The sequence below is a fragment of the Myotis myotis genome, unplaced genomic scaffold (assembly GCF_014108235.1).
Source record: "Myotis myotis isolate mMyoMyo1 unplaced genomic scaffold, mMyoMyo1.p scaffold_m19_p_15, whole genome shotgun sequence".
NCBI lineage: Eukaryota > Metazoa > Chordata > Mammalia > Chiroptera > Vespertilionidae > Myotis > Myotis myotis.
This window is the reverse complement of record NW_023416319.1, coordinates 3,871,916-3,886,201: the sequence shown is the minus strand read 5'-3', so window position 1 is coordinate 3,886,201 and position 14,286 is coordinate 3,871,916. Positions and strand designations below refer to the sequence as shown.

General features: G+C 52.6%; 1 protein-coding gene across 1 annotated transcript; it reads left to right on the top strand.

The window, feature by feature from the left end:
- The first annotated feature begins 592 nt into the window (after positions 1-592).
- Positions 593-11,284, top strand: BNIP3 (BCL2 interacting protein 3). The gene is made up of 6 exons (XM_036335706.1): positions 593-861; positions 6,758-6,908; positions 7,427-7,511; positions 8,854-8,960; positions 9,035-9,184; positions 10,457-11,284. Exons 1-6 carry the CDS (start codon positions 816-818, stop codon positions 10,500-10,502), a joined length of 585 nt encoding a protein of 194 aa, XP_036191599.1. The 5' UTR covers positions 593-815; the 3' UTR covers positions 10,503-11,284.
- The last annotated feature ends 3,002 nt before the right edge of the window (positions 11,285-14,286 follow it).

Sequence of the window (14,286 nt, the reverse complement as noted above, 5' to 3'; positions counted from 1 at the left end):
TGGCTGGTCTCTGCAGGTGAGGGCTGGCCTCCCGGAGCCGGTGGCCACGGGGTGTGTCGCATTTGTCTTTACAGATGGCCTAGCCTGGACTGGTTCCACATGCAGGCCAGCAGCAAGCCCCGGGGTCCATCTCGATTTCTCCTTTCCTTCATTGCCTCCGATGCTTCAGGGCGAACAGGAAACCCTCCGGCAACATTACAGATGGCCCTGCGGGCCTCAGTGACCTCGTCGCCTTGCGCACTTGCACTTCGCGTAGGCCCACCTGTAGGACGGAGGCTCACCATCCGCTCCGTCTGCCTTTGGACCAAGTGAGTCCCGGTCCCGCGAACGGCGCCCCGCCCCCAGCGGAATAGCCCCGCCCACGCTTTGGGCCCGCCTCTCACTCTAGGAACCCCCCCCCCGCCCCGCGCCTGCGTACAGAGGCCGGATCGTCAGACCCCGCCCAACGCACTCGTGTCCCGTTGCTAACCTCCCAACCGCGCAAGCGCACTCCAAACCTCAGGCGACGCTCAGACCCAACCCGCGCACGCGCCGCACGCGCCGCACGCGCCCCGCGCGCCCCCCCCGCCCTCGCGCACGCGCAGGCCTCTCCCCTTGGCCAATGGGCGACGCCGTCGCTTATCCGCCGCTTATCTGCCTTGCGTCTGTCGGCGCTCGTCAGACAGTCGGGGTCTCAGGCTGACGTTGCTTGGCCTTCTGTTCCCCCGTGTTCGTGTTCCGGCTCCCGCCGTCCACTTCTGAGCGCCTGACACTCAACCAACCCCGGCCCCGACCCCAGCCCAACCCGCCGGCCGCAGCGCCCTCCCTCCGGCGCCATGTCGCAGAGCGGGACTCCCGGACTGCAGGAGGAGAGCCTGCAGGGTGAGCCGCCGGGGCTGGGGGTCGGGGAGGCAGCAGTGCGAGGCCTCCCCGGGACGGGAGCGGGAGCCGGGGCTGCGCTGTGGGGCGGGGAGCGCCGTCCCCTTCGGGGGGTCTGCGCAGCGGGCTCGGGCCGCTCACTGCCCAAAGACGGGGGTCCGGGGACGCCAGGTGGGTCTCCGGGACGTGGGAGGGCCCCAGTTGCCTTGTCCGCGGGGGTAGCTCTCGGCTGGGGGGTCTGGACACGGATTGATTCCACCAGCAAGCCTAAAATCTGCAGCGAAGGGCAACTGGAGATGCCACGGTCCTTAGAGACCGTGTTCCAGTTCGCACCGTGTAGTTCAGACCAGAGTGGGTTGTAGCGAGCGGAAGACTGGGCAGTGCTAGCCCTAGTGTCGGCTCGGACTCGCGAGGGCACTGGCTGCTCTTCTCAGTGTAAGAGGTGGGCAGCGTTTAAAAAAATGGTATCGGCGTGTGCACATGTCCCACTTGCACTGGAAAGTCACTCCAAAACAAAGCTCAGCATTGATTTGTGGCTTCAAAAAAGAAACCCGAGGACCGGTTCCGGCTGCTCCGTGCTGCAGCCGGTGCAGAGCTTAGGCGCACCTTGCCTGGCGCCCGCGCTCAGGGCCGCGCTGCTTCCTGGCAGCTGAGTGGTGGCAGCCTGGAGGTCCGCCCCGGGGCCTGGCTGCTCCGGGCCCATCCGGCGATCCGGGGGCCGGGGAGTGGGAGTAGGGTTCGGTGGCCGTCGACCTTCGTGTTCTCTGAAGCAAGAGTTTACTAAGCAGAATGAGCATGTAAATAAGCTGTAGGAGGACTGTTCAAACCTTCCAGAATGAATATTAAAATCGTTAATTATTCAGATAAAGTTAGTGAGCTTATTAGCCCAATACACTGTATAATGTATTTAAAAATTACACCCACATTTAAAAAAAATCTGTAATCTTCAATTTTGAAATTGCCTAATTATTTTGTTTGAACTAGATTAAGGGATTAAATCTTTGCTGTCTTTCCTCACACAAGACTCAAGGGGTGTTTTATAAGCCCTTCCTTTGCCTTACAACCACCCCTTTTCTAATGATCAAACTACTTACTTGCTAACTATTTTCCGTACTGGTTCAGATTTAGTTTGGAAGGTTCCGAGTCCTCCGAGGGGCTCAGGTCTCCCTCCCCTGATTGACACCGAACTGCTGAGTCACTGGCAATGCAAAAGGGCCAGCTCACGAATTAAAAGATGGGTTTTTCTGTTTTGCTTATTCTATAAAAAGGTGGTTACACAGGGAGTGGAAACTCATGGTAAGGGCTCTTTGGGCCATTTGCTCCTGTGTACGTGCGGCAGGGCACAGGCCTCTCTCCGGTCTGTGGGAGGAGCACTGGGGAAGGGCAGCTGCCCTGGAAATGTGAACCCGAGGATTCCTGGCCTGTCCTCCGCTCTGATTTGATTCCCTCTTGTTTACGTCTGACTAGGACTGAGCAGCCAAACCCACAACAGCAGCACTTTCCTCTTTCCTTGTATTGGCCAGGACCAAATGTTTTCCCCGGTTCACCTCCTGGCTCATCTAGTTAGAACTGTTGACTTGCAAGGTGTTCTCATGCCTTTTGCCAGGAGATATACGACTGCTGAACAGCCGGGAGATGGCGTTTTGGCCGATGTTTACACAGGGCGGGGGAGGGGAGGTGCATGGCTTCCTTCCCAGGAGGCCCCTCTTCGCTTGAGTGCATCCTTCGGTACCCAGCCTTCCCTGGGAGGCAGCCCCACCTCTTCCCAGGTGCTCACCACGGACAGAAGTGAATGAAGAGAGAACTAATGATTTATTTGAGGGGACTTTAGTACCATGCAGTTTGAGAGCATAAAGGGGTTTCAGACATCTGAGTCCTAGCCCAATTACTAATTTCACAGATGGTCACAGTCATCAAGCCCAGTGGGCAAGGGACAACATTAAAGGAAAAATCAGATGGCTTTATGTTCAGAATCACTATTTCCCTTTTTGGGGAATCACTTTTCAGTCAAGGCTTGTTCCTGTGCCACCTCTCCCAGGGAAGAAGCCCTCTGTGACTAGGGTGGTTGTCCCCCTCCCTCCCCTTAGCTGCTCTGCCCCAGGCTTTCCCTCTGGGCTGCCAGGCTGCCTCCCTCAGTTCTGACACTGATCTCACTTACAGAAAGTTGTTTGGATATTTGTCATTCCCTCTAGCCAATCATTTTCAACCCTGCCTCTCATTGTAGCTTTTCCAAGAGACTGTATTTGCTGGGGTCCTGCCCTAGCACTGCAGATCAGAACTTGCAGAGTGCAGTGGGTTGGCCTCTGGGAAGTGGAAACGCACCACAGGTGATTCTCTTTAGCCACTGATGGGACCTGCTACCTGGGGCTGTGGGGTGGCCTTGTGGGGCTCCATTCCCTCGGGTCTGTCCAGAAAAGGCTGGAGCTGGTGGACACTTAACCTCATCAACCTTGTTCAGAGGTTGGCTTGCTGTGTCGTTATGGTAAAATACAAGCAGGTGTGGCTGGGCAGCTAGGAATGAGGGCTTGCCTTGATCAGGAACAGCACCTGTTTCTTCCCAGGCCTCATTATGAGGCCAGTTATTGGGAGATGATTTTCGACTCTGAGAAACTTCTCTAAGGCCGCGCAGCAACCGTAACGCCATCTTTCTTACAAGACGTCAGTACGCTCCTGTACTTGCTCTTCATTTCCCGGTTGTTTAACGTCAGTAATACACCTTGCCCTTCACTAACCCATTCCTTGGCATATGCATATGGTAGACCCAAAGCTTCTGCTGCAGAATGGGATTTTTACTTCCTCAAGGGTGCTTAGGACTTTTTATGAGATGATTCTAAAAAGCATATATTAGTACTTGTCTCCATGGAGCCATGAGTTGGCCCTTGAGGTATAATAAAATATATGGACACCTGAAACTAATATGTCATGTATCAATTATACCTCATTTAAAATTGTTTATTTGGTGTTCTCTGTTTACTGGCACAGAGCTCTAAACCCTTGGGAGTTCTTGAATGATAGGATTGTCTTTGCTATTCATCAACAGCCCCTTTTGTAGGGAGTCCCAGCGGAACACAGGAGTCTGCTCATGAGGTGACCCGTGAGGCCCTGGGGAGCCTCAGGGTGCAGGTGGAAAGACCAGCTCAGTGATCAGAGGGTGGAATCCAGGAGGAGGGACTGGAGATTGGGTTATGCTGATCCCCACCCGAGGATATTTTTTTCCATTGATTTTTAGAGAGAGAGGAAGGAAGGGGGAGAGAAAGAGGGAGAGAACCATCCATTGGTTGTCTCACGCACGAGGCCAGGGATTGAGCCTGCAACCAAGGTACAAGGCTTTGACTGTAATCGAACCCAGGACCCTTCAGTCCCAGGACCTATGCTCTATCCACTGAGCCAAACTGGCTATGGCTAGAGCCTGGGCTATGGAACCTTTGAGCTGGGAGGGTGGTGCACAGGGAGAGGCCTCTTGGCGCCTCCTCCAGTTGGCTGCTCCTGAGTTGTGTCCTTTCTGGTAAATGGGTGAACGTCAGTAAAGTTCGGGAGTTGTCCTGGTGAGTGTGTGTGGAGGGTGGGTATTGTAGGAACTCTAGAATGTGTGGTCTGTCAGGCAGGAGAGGGGGAGGCCTGGCATCCCCTTGGCTGGTGTCTGATGTGGGGGCAGTCTCATGGGACTAAGCCCTTTAACTTGTGGGACCTGACCCCGACTGCTGGTAGTGGCGGCATTGACTTCAACTGTTAGACGGCCAGTTGGTATTGGAGAATTGGTTATTGGTGTGGAAACCCTCACACATGTATCAGAGGTGGTATCCAAAGACTCTGTTTACATCAGATACCATAGTGAGCTGATCTAGTACGTTAAGCCAGGCCCAGAATCCGACTAACCTGCTGAACCTAGGAAAATGGAACTGTGCCCAGCACGGGGCCGTGGTACTGTTCCATGCCACCGCGCCAGAGCTGGCGTGCTAGTTGGCTGAGTATCACCTTGGGTCCCAGGGGAGGAAGGAGGGCTTGAACTTTTACATTGATGCGTGGGGGTGGGGTGATCAGAACGCGCAGAAGATGGTCGGCAGCCTTGATGAGGACACAGTGAGTCTCTGGAAATGATGAAGGCTCTGAAGTCACGGTAGCCTTTGCTCAGAGCAGAGGCGCAGTGGCCTGGGCTCCTGCTGTGTTCATGACACGCAGCGAGAGAGGCTAGCGAAGGGCGTGCGTTGGTTTGAAAATGTGCGTGATGGTTTGGTGGAAGCGCGCTGGGAGGCTGGGTTCCTGATGCGCCTTTTTCTAATATGACAGAGGCTAGCGAAGGGCGTGCGTTGGTTTGAAAATGTGCGTGATGGTTTGGTGGAAGCGCGCTGGGAGGCTGGGTTCCTGATGCGCCTTTTTCTAATATGACAGAGGCTAGCGAAGGGCGTGCGTTGGTTTGAAAATGTGCGTGATGGTTTGGTGGAAGCGCGCTGGGAGGCTGGGGTCCTGATGCGCCTTTTTCTAATATGACAGAGGCCATTGAGCGCCAGCGGACTTTGAGAAGGAGGTGCCGCTCAGTGTGGAAAGTCATGAGTGGCTGGGGTGCCGCCCGGCGGTTTGGGACCAGCTGCTCAGTCCCCTCACCTCTGGGAGATGATTACTGTAATATAGTTAGTTTGCTGAGCTGCCCAAAACATGGATTTTCCAGTCTTCTGTTCACTCCGCCTTCACTCTGTCCCTACTCTACCAGTGATCTAGGGACACACAGATGTGGAGATACACAGACGCAGGGCACAAAATAGAGAACTGTCCTGGGCCCGTGCTCTTCCCAGCCCCTGAGCAGAGGGAGAAGCAGAGGCCGCCTTGTCAGTGAATGGAAAAAACTTACCCGGGTCAGATCACACACACAGATTACTTCAGGTTCACTGAACCCAGGTCCGAATGAGTGTCAGCACAGTGCAGCTTCTTGAAAATAATACAGTAGACTACCTTCATGACCTCAGATTAGGAGGAGGTCGAAAATCTGACTGATTAAAATCAAGAGTTTATGTTCATTAGAAGATGTGGAGTGAAAAGACAAACAGTGCAAGCTACTGGCAACACATTCAGATGGAGAAAGGCTGTTATCTTGAATATTGAACTGCTACAGACAGAAAGACCACGCCCCCCTTGTGTACACCGACCTGTCATCCGGGTGCACAGCCCTGAGCACCGCGGGCGCCACTCACCACATGCGCCGGCTCAGCTGGGTGGAGGGAGTTCATCCAGTTCACGCCCAGCACTGGCCTTTGGGAGATGCAGCTTCGCCGAAAGTAGTGGCTTCACTCGAGGGTTCTGTGCTGCGGGTGAGGGTGGCTTTTGTGTTGTTTGGTAAGACATGGCAGTTCTCTGACTCTATAAAACCCGTCTGGGTAGAATCCATTTGTTTGGGATTTATAACGTCAATTTTAGTTCAGGTTAGAAATGCTGAGCTCACTCCGAGAGGACTCAGCCAGGCGACTTGGGGGGATGGCTTGCTCTGCTTAGTCAAGTTCAGTCAGAAATCACCTTTGTTGTGTCCAGGGTGTATTCCTCTGGCTCCTGATGTTAATCAAGACGGAGCAGCAAGTATAATACTTGGGCCCTTCGGGTGAGAATGTGCCGCTGGTGTGTGGGAATCTTGAAAAGAGATAGTTTAAACCTTACCATTTAAAACTCAAGCTTTTGTTGGCACCCTCTTCTAAAAGTTGAGTGCAAAAAAGCTCTCCGGTCATTTGGACTCTGCTGCTGCAGACACATGTCCCAGCTCCTCAGGAGGGTGAGGCGGGACCAGCAGCTGTGCTGCATGAGCTGGAAATGGGTGTGGCTCAAGCCATCCGTGTGTCCCAGCTCCTCCGGGGAATGGAAGGGTGGACTGGCTGTCACGGGAGAAATTCTAACTGCCCTTGCTTTGTCCCCACAGGCTCCTGGGTGGAGCTGCACTTTAGCAGCAACGGGAACGGCAGCAGCGTGCCGGCCTCCGTCTCTATTTATAATGGGGACATGGAGAAAATCCTGCTGGACGCCCAGCATGAGTCTGGACGGAGCAGCTCCAAGAGTTCTCACTGTGACAGGTGGGTGCAGACGCATGCATGCCACAGTGCTGCTTGTACTAGGAGCGAGCAGGCGCGACTGTGGTGCCCATTCCCTTAGACAGCGGCTCCTTGTCCTCTGGTGGAAGGAGGGACCACGATGCAGCAAGGGGCAGACACTGTCCTGTCCCCTCCCCTGCTTCTGCCCCCTCGCCTCCAGTAGCTTTGTCAGGAGCAACTGTCCTCAGCACGGCCAGTGACTCAGGCAGCATGGCTGAGTCCGAGATCAAAGGCCAGGTGCTCACCAGGATTGTGTAACAGACCACAAAGCTAGTGGGTGACGAAACCACCACCCTCAGGCTATCCCGTGTCCTCCTGGGACTGGCTGGTGGACGCTTGTTGGGCTCAGCTGGAAGGTGGGAGATGGGTCTGGCCCTGGCCTTGTGCCAGTGGAAGGGAAGCTGCTCCTCACTGGCCATCCCTTCCGCAGAGCTTTGCCTCTGATGCAGAGAATGCTAACATGTTCTGTTTTTCCCACTCTCATTCATATCATTTTCTAGCCCGCCTCGCTCACAGACCCCACAGGACACGAACCGAGCATCTGAGACAGACAGCCATAGCATTGGAGAAAAGAACAGCTCTCAGGTAGGCCAGGGTGGCTGTGTAGTATGTGATCTGCTCCTGTGATCAGTCTGCAGTGGGACCGAGTAGGGAAACGTCTGGCTTTGAGAATGTTTCTTGCCTTTTTTGGAACGTGTGGGGTGAGGGCATCTCTACACCCGGGCTCACACTGAGCTGACTAATTATGGGCCCTCTATCCCATATACCTATGTCCTGGAGTGGGTGTGAGTGGCCTGTGGGAAGGGTATCTGGGTCATTAGTGGGTAGTCACAGTCTTCTTGACTGTAGGTTGGGCTGTGAATGGGTGTTAATGTCTACAGGAGAGCCGGCATTCTCTGTGAGCCGCTCAGGGCAGCTCTGCCATTGTGGTTGAAATGCTGACGGGCCTTCCTCATGCAGAGGAAGCAATGCCAGTTGCTTCCAGAAACTGTCCGCAGGCCGTGCTAGCTGGTGGGCGCTAACTGGCCATGCTAACGGGTGGTTTAGAGTTAGGAGCTAACCGGGCTGGTCATTTCAGCCCGAGGTCCCTGTTCTAACATGTCAGGCACTGAGCTTTGCTGTGAGAGTGAGTACAGGGTGGTGGCCCTAGCAGATGTGCATCAGTGGCGAAGGCCGGCCCTCCTTCGCTCAGCTGGGCACACAGGAAATGCCTTTAGGTGCTGCTCCAGCCAGCGCCTAGTTCTCTCCCTCCCAGGATGGTCCCCTCAGAAGGACAGGAGGAATCCTTGTTCCCCAGGCTTTGTCTGGCACCAAAGGCTTCCAGGACTTGCAGGAGCTCCTGCCCCAGACACTTGGGTCCACTCCCAACTGGGGTGCCCTGATGTCTGGTTGGCTTTGCATTCTGGAGCAATTCTAAAATGTTCAGCAGTTTGTTTTTTTCGGATCCTAAAAAGGAATTTTATGCTCAGATACAGAATTTTTAAAATGCAAAAGCACCTCTAATCCTACTTTTTAAAGCCCCCTTCGCTAGCGCATTGTTGCATGATTTTACAAATGTAGCTGGATCATGGTCTAGGAGTTTGGCTTTTCCTGCCCTTTTACACGAGAGCAGCTTTCTCTCAACAGTTTGCTCCACAGCGTTCGCAGTTTTCATTTCCTGCTGTTGTGCCAGCTCGCCTTCGGCGTCTTTGTGGCGCCCTGTCCTTCATGTTGCTTCCTTGGGACAGTATTTGCTACTCTTACTGCCACCAGATCTCACAGTTGAGGCTTTGGCCACAGTGTCTGTCTGTTCGTAAAGGGGGAAGAGTGTGAGATGCAGCTCCACGGCTCACCCTCTGCCCACGGACCCGGCTCTGAGATCAGCCCCTGGTCTGATGCTGGGCGGGGGGCGGTGATTCCTCGGTTTTTAACATTCACTCTCTCTTAGTCTGAAGAAGATTACATTGAGAGAAGGAAAGAAGTTGAAAGCATCCTGAAGAAAAATTCAGACTGGATATGGGACTGGTCAAGCCGGCCGGAAAACATCCCCCCTAAGTGAGTGTTTTGAGCATCATGAACTAGCTTTGAGGCGGAGCCTGCCAGTGAACTTACAGCTCTTCCCTCTGCAGGGAGTTCCTGTTCAGGCACCCGAAGCGCACGGCCACCCTCAGCATGAGGAACACAAGTGTCATGAAGAAGGGGGGTGTCTTTTCAGCTGAGTTTCTCAAAGTCTTCCTTCCGTCTCTGCTGCTCTCACACCTGTTGGCCATTGGGTTGGGGTAAGTGATCCTGCATGGCCTGCCTGGACAGTTCTAGGTCTCAGTGACTTCCTTTTAAGCATTTTACTGAAATAATAGGCCATAAGTCACAGCTTATGTAACTATGTAAGCAAACATGTCCATGTGATCATTGTCTAGGTCAGGAAACAAACATGACCATGACCCTGGGAGCCCCGCCCCCTACCCTGCAGGCCACTGCCAGTATAGGCGAGGGCACATAAGCGGGACTGGTGCTGGCTGCCTTAGCCGTGCTGTCTGTGCAGGAGCAGATGGCCGGCCCCGCCTCAGTACCTGTGTGCACACTCTGAACACCCGTTTCTGCTGCAGAGAGGTGCTGTCACTCGCGACTCCTGCAGTCCCCTCAGCCGGGACACAAGGCTCTCCTCTGGCTTCTTGCACTAATGATGCAGAAAACACACAAGTTCAGCTACAGATCCTAAGGACCTTTGACCCAGACAGCACTGAGGCACTGGGCATGAATCTGGGGAGGTGGGGCTGCTCTTCTCTCTGGCTCACCCCAGCCTGTCCGGGGTGGTGGCCTCACGTGTCCTGCTGGGCGACGGTGCTCTATGGCTGCAGCTCACTGGACAGACTGGGTGTCTTCAGCTTCTGATTTAGGCTGATGCCACTTGGCAGGAGGGCTCGAGTCTGAGGCAGAGGGAGACCACAGTTCTAACTGCCTGTGGGAATGGCTTCCTGGGTGGGCTCCTCCATGTCAGCGTGTCCAGATTTATTGTGTCCAATGCTTTTCAGGGTCAGACTCGCCTGGGTGTGTATATGCAGTGATTTCTGGAGCTTTCTCCAGAACTAGCACTTGAGATTCTGAGGGGGCAGAGCCGTCAGGGTAGTGTCTGCAGCCAACTCCCACCTGGTAGCTGCCCTGCATCCTTCCTTCCAAAATTAACTTGACCCCCTGGGGCTCACCTCTCCAGTCACTGCCTAAGCATTTGCCGTGCCTGCCAAACTCCTCCATTTCTGTCCCCTTTCCTGGAGTCACACCCTCCTCTGCCATGGCCTCTGAGGTTGGTAGTCAGTACCATGTGCAGGACTTTGTCCAGCAGGCTGCTGCATCCCAGGACTATAGTGTGCTCATGCAGGTTGGGGAGTCCCTCCTTCGTGGGGGTGTTGAGGGCATGAGGCGACTGTGGAATGCAGCGGTGGGGACAGTGGGTAACGGTGCAGCCAGTCTGAGCTGGCGTGGGGACAGCAGGGCTCACGGCTGCCCGGTCGTCGAGTCCTGGGTCCACACTCGCCTCTTACTTTTCTGCTCAGGATCTACATCGGGCGGCGTCTGACCACCTCCACCAGCACCTTCTGAGGAGGAATTGGAATCGGCTTTTCACAAGGGAGCGGGATTCATACCAGAGCTTGCGACATGGCTCACTGAGGCGCGGTCCTGGCCTTGGTGGCTGGCCACTGTGTTGATTTGTTCTGTAAATGCTGGGTGCCTGATTTAGTGAGACGAAGAATAGACACTGGAAACGACGCTAACCTAGAACCAGCCCTACCTGTGGGATCAATCAATGAGCATGTCACACTAATACTACTGGAATAATGTGGTGGTAACTTTTCTTTGACATTATAAATATGAGTATAAATAATTTTACCATGCTAGTCATGATGTATGTATTTTAACTATCTGTAACCTTAATTCAGTTAAAACCTCTCCCTATTTTGAATGAATGAATAATGTTATTAAAGTGACTCCATAAATGGTTTGTCCCAAATAAACATGTGGCCTTACATTCACACTGCTGTAGGGCACCCTGTATGTGGATGCAGGTGTCTGTGAAGACCACGCTTCACTGTTAGCTGTTCTGATTTGTGTGTGATAGGGCCCAGGGCACAGGCCAGGCCCTGTGCAGTGCAGACACTGGCCTGCGTGCTGGGGCAGGGCGGTGACTGTAGTGACCACATAGATGATGCACCTAGGACACCTGCTAAAGCACCTTCCTTGTCCCCACTCGGGATTGCTGCATTTAGGCTCATTTGTGTTCATTTTTTTGCGTGCTCTGAGATTTAGCTTCATTCTAAGTAAATCAGTGTCTACTTTAGAAGACTGGAAATAGAAAACAATAAACTTTTGCCAAATCCTTCAGAGATTACTGTATTTGTATATGGTTTAAAAGGAAAACTGAACGCTTTAGGGTTAAACCAGGCATAGTCCCCCTGTTGTCTAATTATTCTCTCTTCGGCATGGTTTTTTCAAGGCTGCCCCTGGTAGGCTGTTTATGCTGTTGTGTATTTGTTTTACTTTTCCGTATTAAATGCAGTTGTTAAAATAAACGTAAAAATTTCCTTTTTAAAAATCTTTTGTTAATATTGAGATGATCCACAGCCCTCGCTGGCAGACAGCTGGCTGAGCGGCATCGGAATACTTTGGCATGTGCCCTCTCATTCAGCCAGCAAGCGTGTCTTTCCTGGGAAACAGGGTCTGTCTGCTCCTGCGCTTCTCTCTAGTGTCATGACATTGGCGTGGCACTCAGCATGTCTGGGAAAGGTCAGTGCCCATAGAATTAACACCTCTTAAAGAGCTAGTGACCCCCCATTGCCACTGAACCACCTGTCAGGCACCTGGGCCCTTGACGGGCAGGTGCTCTTGTTCCTTTCACTGATGGCGTCACTAAGCTCCTGGTGAAGGGCTGACAGTGTTTCCATAATGAGGCAGGAGACAAGGTTTTCTAGAGGCTTTTCCCATCACAGGACATCGTTCTAGCGGACAGTTTCCTTAAAGTGTGTATATGTATGTTTGTATATATATTTTTTTCAGGTAGGGTAACAGTATTATAATTAAGCTTTTGCAAACAGACCTTTACTATTAATACAAATAACACTTAGTCATTGAATAACAAGTAAACAATACACAATCCAAACAATTTTGGATTAAAATAAATTAAAACATGCCTGGCTGGTGTGGCTCAGTGGTTGAGCATTGACCTATGAACTAGGACAGTGATGGCGAACCTTTTGAGCTCGGCATGTCAGCATTTTGAAAAACCCTAACTTAACTCTGGTGCCATGTCACATATAGAAATTTTTTGGTATTTGCAACCATAGTAAAACATTTATATTTTTGATAATTATTTTAAATATCTAAATGCCATTTAACAAAGAAAAATCAACCAAAAAAATGAGTTCCCGTGCCACCTCTGACACGCGTGTCATAGGTTCGCCATCACTGAACTAGGTGGTCACGGTTCGATTCCCACATGCCTGGGTTGTGGGCGTGGTCCCCAGTCGGGGGGCACGTAGGAGGCAGCTGATGGAGGATTCTCATTGTTGATCTCTCCTGCTTCCTTCCTCTCTGAAATAAATTAGAAAGGGAGGGAGCCCTGGCTGATATGGCTCTTTGGATAAGGCATTGGCCTGCGGACTGAAGGGTCCCGGGTTTGATTCCCGGTTGGGTGGGGCACGTGCCGGGGTTGTGGGCTTAATCCCCAGTGGGGGGCCGTGCAGGAGACAGCTGATCAATGATTCTCTCTCATCATTGATGTTTCTCTCCCTTCCTCTCTGAAATCAATAAAAATATTTTTAAATAAAGGGGGGGGAGAGGGGTCAATGAAGTGATACTGATTTCTTTTTTATTTTTATTTTATTGATTTTTTACAGAGAGGAAGGGAGAGGGATAGAGAGCCAGAAACATCAATCATCGATCAGCTGCCTCCTGTACACTCCCCACGGGAGATGTGCCCGCAAGCAAGGTACATGCCCTTCACCGGAATCGAACCTGAGACCCTTGAGTCCGCAGGCCGACGCTCTATCTGCTGAGCCAAACCGGTTAGGGCAATATACTGAATGATTTCTTAGCTGTTGTCAATATCTATGTCCCCAATAGATAGGAAATGAGTCAGTGGCAGGCCATTTTAGAATAGCCCAGTCCTCTATGGTTAGTCTTGCAGGGGAGGTACCATCTGTCCCTCACAGACTTGGCTGCTTGGGAGAAAGTATTGCTGGACTGCCCAGACTGGCCGCTGCATCCTATCCTTGGACTCTCCCACCCACTGTGCGATGAGTGCAGAGGCCTACCTGGGAAGGGTGGGAGAGCCACCAGGGTGGTCCATCTTTGAAGGGGACCCTCTGCTATCAGGTGAACTGCCCCAGTTGCCACCACTGGAAAGGAGATGAGATGAACCTACTGAGTCCTAAGTGCAGACTGGTGAACAAAATAAGAGTTTGAGAAAATAAGATGTAGTATGCTATCGTTTATGCAAAAAGCCAAAGGAAATGTACACATCTCATTGTGCAAAAAGGAATATGGTGTGACTATGCCGAGAGAGGGGGATTGGCTAGAGGGGTGGGCGGGGCAGGGCAGAGCAGGAGATGGAAAGGTACGAGGAGGAACCATACTTTTTGTGTAAATGACTCAGACCCATAGTGATGCTTCCCTTATTGCCAAAGTCAACTAGAGACAAGGGAACCTGATGAATGAAACCACGCTAAAGGGGCGGGGAAGGGGCGTGGGGCCCAAACACTGGATCACAATGGGCTAGGCACTGTAAGGTAAGGTCCAGTGGACACAGCAGCACAGGTCTTGCTGGTAAATCTAGTTTCTGAAAGGGATGAATAAATAGGCCCCTGAGGCTGCTTCACTGTGTGCTGACCCTGAGCACAAGCACATCCTGGGCAGTGAGCCAGGCATCAGCAGAATTGGGGGGGCCAGCATGTGGCCTACGAGGGGCGGGGGGGAGGGGGGGACGGCTTGCACTGGAGGTGTGTTAGCTCAGGGCTTTCAATACACAGGGAGCAAGACAGAAACCTGGAGGTAGGTGTGAGTGCAGTGACTCCAACCTCCGCACTCCCTCCCTCAACCACAGGACAGTGCAGCTCCCGAGATCAAGGTGAAGCAAGCCCAATGCCCTCTGTGCCCTGTACTCACTTGCCAGTGCCTTTCTCTGGGAGAAGGACCCTCAGGAACGGGCTCCTGAGCCAGCTAAAGCGACCTGCAGTCGCAACCACAGTGACACCACAACCCTTGCTCTGTCCCATCCAAGACACAGAAGGCCGGCCTTCTACTTGGGGGGAAATACATTTTAAAGGAAAGATAAAAGTTGTCTAAATCCACAGTGCAAATCATTAAACATTGGAAATTCATTAAACTTTTT

Coding starts and splice junctions, on each gene's coding strand:
- BNIP3 (XM_036335706.1), top strand. CDS start 816: ATGTCGCAGAGCGGGACTCCCGGACTGCAGGAGGAGAGCCTGCAGG. Junction 7,512..8,853: donor GAGAAAAGAACAGCTCTCAG/GTAGGCCAGGGT, acceptor ACTCTCTCTTAG/TCTGAAGAAGATTACATTGA. Junction 9,185..10,456: donor CTGTTGGCCATTGGGTTGGG/GTAAGTGATCCT, acceptor TTTTCTGCTCAG/GATCTACATCGGGCGGCGTC.